Raw genomic sequence first — 9,324 nt, 5'->3', positions numbered from 1 at the left:
CCCAGCTTGTTCTCCGTATCAGACTAGTACCACGTCCCGACTTTCTGGATATGGCGCAAGAAGCTGGGAAGGGGCTATGAGAGGCATTTTACGGTCATACTGGTCGGGCTGCAAACCTGTCTTGGAAATATACTTCCCGTGTGCTTGCTCCCTGGCCGACACCGCGCTTTTCAAGAATCATCATGGCCGTGTTATACCAAAGAGTGGCCGCGGCTGCATGCGGGAATCAATTCAAACGAGCTGACTTTTCTGTTGCTACCAGCAAGAGCGACTGTGGCTAATGTGATAAGACAGAATATCGGTTGTATCCCTGTCGCTCAAGGTTCCTATCCTGTGGTATATTATCCAAGTATACTCTCAAACATTACCTGTAACACAAAGAATTATTGACGACTAACAAGACTGGATAGTGGCAAGAAAATTGACGGAGCCTGTCAAGTTGGGAACAAGCATCAAGAATAGAGGGGAACAACGTGTCACACCCGTGGGACTTGAGCAGCAGTCATCATCATGCCTACATTATCGATACATTATCGATATTAAATTACCATTGTGATCTCATTATGAACCGTACACTCATAGCAATCCTTCTATTCTTTCCTTCAGTTCTTAGTGACGTCTCACGGCCAACCTGCAAACAAGTTACAAGAAAGGACAGGAGAATTCCAAAAAAACTTTTAGCTTACCATCGGACTATTCTCCCTCGCGGGCCAAGATACTATATTTGCGTGCCTGACTTGAATATAAATATAATAGGAACAATATAAGATTTCATCCAATTATCTAAGGGTTTTAAACATGATTTCGTCCCACTTTACCCTTGGGAGAAATCAAAAGCCGTACGTTGTAAATCCAGAGAACGAGAAATTTGAACGACACAATAAGAAAATAGGTTACTAGAAAGAAAGTCGGTCAGACATATATCATCAAAGACAAAGAGTGGGGAAATAAGACAGCCAATGGTTCCCACAGGTGAGCCATCGTGTAGCATCAATCAACTCTGATCATGGCGTAGAACAATAATGAGCTAGTTATTGTAAACCACAGATGAACCATTCTGGCTACTGGTGGGTATAAACAAGGATTGATATAGGGTTATTGGTTTTGGATATGCGAAATGATGCATCATGTATCATGTATCTGAAAGGGAATCAAGTGAGTAAGTTGGGCGTGGGGTATTCTCATCTTGATGTAATTTCTCGCCCTGTACACATGAGAATGGCCCTACACAAAACAGGAAACAGCACGAGGTGTCATTTGGACCATTGCATACTGTTACATGTGAAATGGAAGCACCGCGCCTTCGTCATCTATGCATCGTAGAAAAGATCACGCAGTGCATGAAGCTAGCTGATGGCACGGGGGTTCCCGTAGATAGAAACAGCCGTGAACTAGATTCAGAAGCAACACTGGCAAATTGGGCAACGTAAGGTAAGTCACTAGAACATCACAAGGGCAGATTGCCGTGAATATCACGAGCAACCGACAAAATGCTCTTGTGATTTAGTCAACGTTGAGAGTGGCGTCCGCTCTAACGTAGGTAAGCAGACGACTACGGGCCGGGACTGCAGATTCGGTCAGGTGAGTTAGAGCCGCAAACCTACTAGGCTAGTGACAACGATTCACCGACTAGTTGGTTCGCGAGCCACTGTGTCATCTCCGCACCAGCTAGCAAAGGCGGGTAACTGTATAATTAAGAGTCCCGCATTGTGCAGCAACTGCCGAGGCTTGTCTGACGTTCCGAAGCACATCCCTCCGGTCAAGGTGTGCCAGGTGACTGAGGCTGAAGGCGTGGTCCATCAAGTCGGCTAGACGCCGGGCGCCGACCGCCTCAGAGGCCGTTCGCGCCCGCGTTGCCGCCCATTGTCACACCTCGCTGGAGCGGCCTCGGTCGGCGGCAGGTTCCCGAGCCAATCCAAAAGCGGAATAGAGCGATAACGGAGGCTGGCCAATCCACTGGCCGCAGGTGGAACCACCGTCTACCATCCTGCCGTTCCTTCACCGCGCGGGATTTGACCTATTGTCTCGTTGCCCAATCTTCGGTGATGGGCAGATGTTTTCGAAGCCAGCCAGTGAAGTTCTGACCCCGTCCCTGGTCGCATCATCAATGGCCGGAGAAATGCAGACCGAGACAAGTGATGAGTCCAGAGGGGTGGGGACATTGAGCTCACCGGGTCCCGACAAGAGAGGAGATGTGGCATCCGCTGCCCGCTCCCGCCACCCTCTTTTTCCATGTTGTGCAAGGACGGCAGGCGCCTTGGACAAAAGTGTTTCGGTCCGATCCTGATGATGTGCAAACAATCGCCCTGGTTGGGGTGCTTCAAAGCGAGGGATTCAGAAGGTAATTTTCGAAGTCTGGGCCGGCGAAAAAACATCCATAGCTAAGAGAGATTTGGCTGCGAGTGTTGATGTTGTTTTTCCTGCACATGCCATGCAGGAAAACAAGACCAGACGGCGCGACGGCTATCTGAAGCGCGAATCCCAACAGTATGTACGCACGTCTTTCGTGCATATGCCGCTAATCACAGACACACACCTTGACCGTGCCATGTCGCCGACTTAGCGGGAAAGTCTGGAAGGACGAATACAGGCATCCCGTAGGAGTGGAGATTTGCAGGCTGAATGGTGTCCCGACGTCGGTCCTTTGTCAATGGGATTGCCGAAGTTGCGACGTTGATACATACAATGGAGGCATAGCCACGATGTAACTTGCAAAAGGTGGCTGGTAAGTCGAAATAGGACTTTAGCACTTGCCGCCTTTGCCAGCTAAGGCATCTCAAGAATCCAAGACGCGATGAACACCAGCGTCTTTCATCCGTGATCCTTGCAACCAGCAAACCTGACATGGGGGAGCATGTTTAAACTTGGGCAGTTGCATCGCATGGCCATCTTAGCAGACAAAAGCATTGCGGCCTTCATCTCGTTCGAGGGGAAGTGCAGATGCAGCGGGATTGCGAGGTGAATGATGATTCGTGAATAAGGTCAAAAGAAAGAAAGACTCGAGTGCTAGTGTGGGGGGATGAGCGGAGACCTATCGGAAAGGGAGTTGCGGTGAGGCTGGCGGTATTTTCCGGTGAAGCCAGGGCACCATTGGTTAAAAAAAAAAAGGGTGGGCGAAGGGAGCGAGAGGATGGATGGTCGCAGCATTCGGTTGCTGTTCGTGGGGCAGCAAGGAAATGGTTGTGACCGGCTCGTAGGCAGCACGTAACGGGTGCGGATATCGTGGGCGAGTCGGATAGGTGTTGAGGGCCACCACAAGGTTGGAGAAGGGTAAGGATGCCAGCCAGCCCAAGCCAGAAATCGACTTCCAGTCCAACTTTGCACATCCATAGGTGATAGACCAATGAGGTGTTGAGGTATTGCGTAACGACATTGACTTCCGATCTCGAGTCTAAAGGTTAGAATGAATCATTTTGTCCTCTTTGAATTGGGCTGTTGATGTCCGACTCTAGAATAGGTATGGATAATTAGAAGAGGAACCGAGCCATTGGCCCACGGCTGTGAAGGTTGACAGCCCCCGCTTATTTCCATTGGAAGTGCACCAAAGTCTTTGGTGGCCAGTTGCAACTTGCTGGAGACTTACAGTTGCAGCCCGAAGGTGAGCAAGCAACTCAGCTACCCGATCTCGTTACTCGGTGGGCGGAAGAGCAGGGAGCGGGCGGGCGGGACGAAACCATGAGACGAGGAGGCACAGCGCACAGCACACGCCGCAAAGTGAAGGAGACGGTGACAGGGACAGGACAGGGTCCACGTGGTGCGCATGACATGTACATCTTTGCCAGGGCTATTGGCGTTGCATCGCCAGAGCTGCTTCCTCATTGCTGTTCTCGTCCATGATTTGCTCTGTGGATGCGCATGTGTTGATACCGTCCTCCGCTTCGATCAGTCAGGCACTGAATAGGCACGGCAGGCAGGCAACTAAAATTCTAGTTGTATGGAAGGGCATAAAGTCTTGCGAGGTGGGTGAATGCAGCGCCAGAGGTCAACGAAGATTTGGATCTCCTCAGCTGTCATTTGTTTCCGAGCTTCTCCGTAGTCAAGCCGCATATGCCAAGCAGACGGGACATGGCTGGACGCCCCCCAGCCGAGACACCGAGAATAGACGTTCACACCATTCCTCGGTCGGTGAGCATGTTGGGTTGTTGAAGATCATCGACCGGGCCGCACGACTGATCTGACGGGCTGAGCTGGGCTGGGCTGCGCTTTATGAGGTGGACTGGGCTGCGCATCCTGCGAGAATGCCTGTCTGTCTTTCAATATCGTGCGTATTTGTCGACTTTTCGGGTCTAAGTCGCGGCCATGCCAGACCGGACTGCGAGAAATTATCCGTTTGCGTATGTGCCTAGAAAAATGGAGCTTTCAATGTCCTCGAAATCCCACTCCCTGGCCTTTCCGATCTCATGCAACGCTGGTTCCCACGGTCGGTATACATACCTTGAGAGTGCTGACGGTGCGGACACGCTGTTGCGGTGATGGCTGGGAGTCTGGTAGGCTTCATCTAGGCCCCCATAATTCTACTCGATTCAAGCATCTCGTTAAGATCTAAAGTGGATCGCGGGGAGAAGGGGGAAGAGACAGAACCGGCTGGCCAAGGTACCTGGGCGGACGAGACAAGACGAGAAAACGCCGATGGAAAAAGAAGTTCGGAGCAAAGAGCGGCGGTTTGGCGGCAAGAGCAACCGTCGTATTTCCTCTCACCTGCCAACCCGAGACAGGTCCCCCGTCCCATGGTGGTTCACCGTCGGACAAAGTCACTTCCTTGCCAAAATGGCGGCACGGAGGACCTTGTGTTCTTGGATGGTAGGGAAGGTAACCCCGCCGCGGCGCAGGAAACTGCCCGTGGTCCATCCTACTTACCTCGTACTCCGTACCTTCCCACCTTTTGCAGAATCTGGTACGTGCGCGTGTGGAGGTGAAAGGTCACACCCCCTGGACGGGACCCTTCTTTGACGTGCCAGGTGCTGTTTCCCCCTCCTTCCCCCTCCAAGGATTAAAAAAAAATTAAACGGTGCCGGGTCAAGCGCTCCGCAGAGCCTGACAAGTGAGGTTGGCGACTTTCGATGATGGATCGTGCTTGGATCCAGCATGGAAAGAACATTGGTGTGTGCAGTGGCTGGTGCAAGTGCGGGTGCGGCTTCCTTTCCGAGATGTACCCAGGTAGGTAGTGATCGCAGTTCCCCCAATTGGGTTGAGTTCAGGTCACCTCGGCAATGAGCCCAAGGCAGGGAAGGTAGAACAACAACCATGAAGGAGACGAGGTACGTGATACATTGAATGCAGATGCAGATGCAGATGGAGATGTAGACAAACTTGCACCACGAGGTAGCAGGTGAGGTGGGCTGGCCCGGCCGAAGCTGCTTTAGACTGGGCTTGGCTGGGCTGTGTCGTGCGACCTACAACACGCCTCTCTCTCTCTCTCTGTTTCTCTGTTTCTCTGCCTCTCTGCCTCTCTACCCTCTCTCTACCCGACGACTGCTTGCTTGTACCCATTGCTCACGCGCTCTGTCATGGTTTCTTTTTCATTCCCATCCTTTTGCCAACTTGCAAGTGCATTTTACCTACATCCATCTGCCCGACAACGATTGAGCCATTCATACCTCGCATCTTACATTGCATTGAATCTCGCATGGATGTATGTAGTCGCCCAATGTGCAACGGAGATTTGAGGTGAGTGGAATACTTTTGTGAAGAAGAAAATATCATGATGTTCATACTTATCTATGGATGGAGACTTTCATGAAGCGTGATGCTGGAAAAGAAGAGGAACCCGGTCATCTGAGATATCCACATCTGCCAGTGCAACGACTCAGAGAACCTGAGGACCGGGGACTCGACTCTGCGGAGATTTCTTTACCTACCTACCTTGTCATGTTTCTTGGCTCGTTCTCTCTGTCTGTCTGTCTCTCTCTCTCTATGTCTAACTCTCTTTCTTAGCAAGCTGAGCAAAGGCCGGAGATATCCAAGCGACGCGCAATTCCAACTGCATCCTGTCTAGTACTCGGCGAATGGAATATAGAGAGAAAGACGGCTTCAGAGTGTCAGAAGCCCAGAGCGAAAACGCTCAGCAGCGGCAGTAGAAGCAGCAACAAAAAGGTCAGACCGAAACCCGGACCCGGACCCAGACCCGCTCGATAAAAGTCAGAACTCTCACCTGGAGGCTGGATCACTCATCACTCAGCACAAAAGCACGAAAGCCCAAGCATCGAACTCTCTGAACCCAAAATCCACAACATCCACGATCCCTGTCGCAGGGTCCTTACGTCTCTCCCTCCCACATTGCGCTGCACCTTTGCAAGTCAAGTCACTCGTGTCACTTCACCTCAATCGACGACACCAGCTAGTGCTTTTCAACCGCCGTATTTGTTTCCGTGTGTCTCGCTGCAGGATAGTTGAGAGACGTTAGTTGCACCGGGCCGGTCAACAGAGTATCATCCGTCCATCCAGACTGTATGTATGTCTCTCTTTCCACCCACGCTAGATTTCCCCGTCCCTTCACCCGCTTCCGTCCCCATCCCGGCCTGGACTGACCGGTACTTTGCCAGAAGTACCTCGTCACCTTTCTCCTCCCACAACATCCAATCCACGCAACGACATCTTGAGCGACCAGTACCACCTCACCTCCCGATCTCATCCCCAGCACCGTGCCTTACCGGGGTCCTGGCCCGTGCTTTCTTCGCTCTTTCCCTCTCCGGTGCTCGGTGCACGTACCCTTAAATCCTGACCGACCGACCTTATTTTTATTCGTGCACATTGGCCTCGGCCCTGATCCTCCCACCTTCACACACCTCGAATTGAGACGGCCGTCCACCGAAACCAAGTCTGCTTGTCCTTCTTTTATTCTCGGCCGTCCCTGAGGTGGTTTCTGCCGGTTTCCGGGTCTCAATTGACATCTTTTGCCCTCGGCGCATTCTCTGTTTGGCTGCTCCCCGCCTCCGAGGACCCGTTTCTTTTACCCCTCACTTTTCTCTGTTCGCTCTCTCGCGTCGGTGAATCTCGGTGGGGCACCGTCACACAATCTGCCCAACTTCAAAGAAAAGCCGCGACAACCAGACAGAGCCGAGTGTGTGAGAAGAGAAGGGGCGCGGAAATCCCACTTGCCACCCTTTCTTCTTGACCTTCTTTCTCTCTCTCCTTCTCCGCCACATACAAGTACCTTACTCCAACACACACCGAGAATGGGTCAAGGGTAGTTGCTGCTGTGACAAAGGGAACAAGACAACACAACTTGCAAGCATGCATCCGGCTCCGAGTCTGTTGGAGGCGCCTCCGAAGAACGGCAGCGAGGAGTCTGGCAACAGGCCCCAAACTGGCTCACCTTCAATGTCGCATCATGAGCTGCCTCAGTCGCAACAGTCTCCGCTCCAACAACAGCAGTCTTTGCCACCGCAGCATCAGCAGCAGCAGCAGACGACTCCTCAGCACCAGTCACAGCAACCTCCCCCCACCCCCGGTCAATCGGCTTCTCCTCCGCTGAGGAAGGACACCAACTCGTCCATCTCAACTCAGGCCACGGCGGCCTCCGCTGCCACCAATATGTCCGTGGACACAAGCAACACATCGTACAGTGCCGACACCTCTCCTAACTTAACATCCATATTCCATGTAAAGGATGGCTCCGACGTCTCTAACCGGGTCCGCGCGAGCAGGAGGCGAACCGGTCCTTTGTCCCAGCAACAGAGAGAGAAAGCCGCACTCATCAGAAAGCTGGGTGCCTGCAACGATTGTCGCCGAAGGAGAGTTGCAGTAAGTTCCCCGTGGCTCTCCACACATTGTCATTGTCAAAAGTGCTCACCCCTGCTGACAATCCTACCCTTGCCAAGTGCCATCCAAGCCATCACAACATGACCTGGGAGGATGCTGTCAGGAAATATCACAGGTCTCACAGTCCCAGCATCCAGGATATTGCCCCGTCCATGGCTGGTCAGCGACCACTCAGCCCAGCGCCGGCCATGACTAGCAACAACGTGAAGTCAATGTTCACACAGGACCCCGAGGAGATGGAAATAGACTCCCCGACGCCTCCTGGTGGTCACCGACTGAGCGAATCCCGGATTCGCACGCCACTTCCGACCGGCCCTAGGCTCGACAAGCCCCCGGTCTTGCCTGGCATAGAAAGTCTTAAATCTGACTTACAGACCAACGTCTCGAGACTTCTGTCTACCCCCAGTCGAAGCCGCTACTCTAGTGCACAGGCCTTATTACTGTATTGGCAGGATGATCCTGATTTTAGTGTTGGAAGTTCCGTCAAAGAGTTGGGTGAAGTCTTTGACCAGTATTACCGGTATACGTTCTCAATTACTACCATTCCGTCTGCGTCAGAGGTCTGCAAAAGCCCGTGGAGATGGCTTTCGCGCAAGATCACCGATTTTGTCGAGGATCGTGATCAACGGGACGTCCTGAAGATAGTCTATTACAACGGCCATTCTTACCTTGATGGCAACCGGGAGATGGTCCTTGCCAGGTAAGTAATTCTGAAGCGGCGTTCTTGAAGGGCTTGATGCTGACCGTTTCCAGCTCCAAAGACAAAGACAAGGCCGAAACAATCAGGTGGAGTGGTATTCAACAAGTGCTTGAGGAGGCCTGTTCAGACACCTTGATTGTAATGGATGCCGCATTCTTTCCATCTTCCAAGATGCACCGCCAACAAGGTGTCTTGGAATTAGTGGCCGCTGCTGTATCCGAGGAGCATTTCGATGCTCTGGACCGCTGCACGTTTACCAAAGTTCTCACCGAGCACCTCAAGACGCGCGCCTCCCAACGATTTACGAGCCCCTTCTCCGCTGCAGAGCTTCACTCAAAGCTGCTGTCCAACTATCCTTCTCTTGTTCAGGATAGGAATCCTGAAAAGGAAACAATTACGAGCTTTCCGTCTCCACTCCACATGCAAATGTCCGGAAATGCTCGACTACCCTCGATTCTTCTCGCACCCCTCAACATCGGTCCCTTGAGGACGAGCCTTCCGTTTAGCACAGAGGGTCAACAATTGGTTCTGTCATTCCGGATAGGAGACGAACCGATCGATATTGACAACTGGACCGAGTGGCTGAGAATGATGCCCGAGGGGGTCAAGGACGTGAGGGTCGACGGCCCTTTTCGACCATCAAGATAGGCTTCTGGTCACATCCAACAGCCGTGAGACGAGAAGCTAGGTCGCTTGAAAAGGGGCGCCAAGATAACCTGGCGGTGCTTTGCCGCCGTATTATACGTTTTTACCAGTTTCTCTTAGTCCTCTTGTTTTGGGACCTTCCCTGAACGAAGGACGACACCAAGGGGCGACGCGGCCACGGAGTAGACAGGGTGTGAGACGGATTTGCGCTTGCCTAT

General features: G+C 52.3%; 2 protein-coding genes across 2 annotated transcripts; one reads left to right on the top strand and one right to left on the bottom strand.

Annotated features, from left to right (window-relative positions):
• Positions 1-2,320: 2,320 nt before the first annotated feature.
• CORC01_08048 (uncharacterized protein) lies at positions 2,321-2,512 on the bottom strand (the record flags this gene model as incomplete). The annotated part of the gene is made up of 1 exon (XM_022619683.1): positions 2,321-2,512. One exon carries the CDS (start codon positions 2,510-2,512, stop codon positions 2,321-2,323), a length of 192 nt encoding a protein of 63 aa, XP_022473887.1.
• Positions 2,513-7,233: 4,721 nt separating this feature from the next.
• On the top strand, positions 7,234-9,109 carry CORC01_08047 (uncharacterized protein; the record flags this gene model as incomplete). Its single annotated transcript, XM_022619682.1, has 3 exons — positions 7,234-7,743; positions 7,821-8,461; positions 8,515-9,109. 3 exons carry the CDS (start codon positions 7,234-7,236, stop codon positions 9,107-9,109), a joined length of 1,746 nt encoding a protein of 581 aa, XP_022473886.1.
• Positions 9,110-9,324: the final 215 nt, after the last annotated feature.

The sequence above is a fragment of the Colletotrichum orchidophilum genome (genome assembly GCF_001831195.1).
Source record: "Colletotrichum orchidophilum strain IMI 309357 chromosome Unknown Scaffold_66.1, whole genome shotgun sequence".
Taxonomy (NCBI): domain Eukaryota; kingdom Fungi; phylum Ascomycota; class Sordariomycetes; order Glomerellales; family Glomerellaceae; genus Colletotrichum; species Colletotrichum orchidophilum.
The sequence above is the reverse complement of the archived record's forward strand: the minus strand, read 5'-3'. Positions and strand labels throughout refer to the sequence as shown.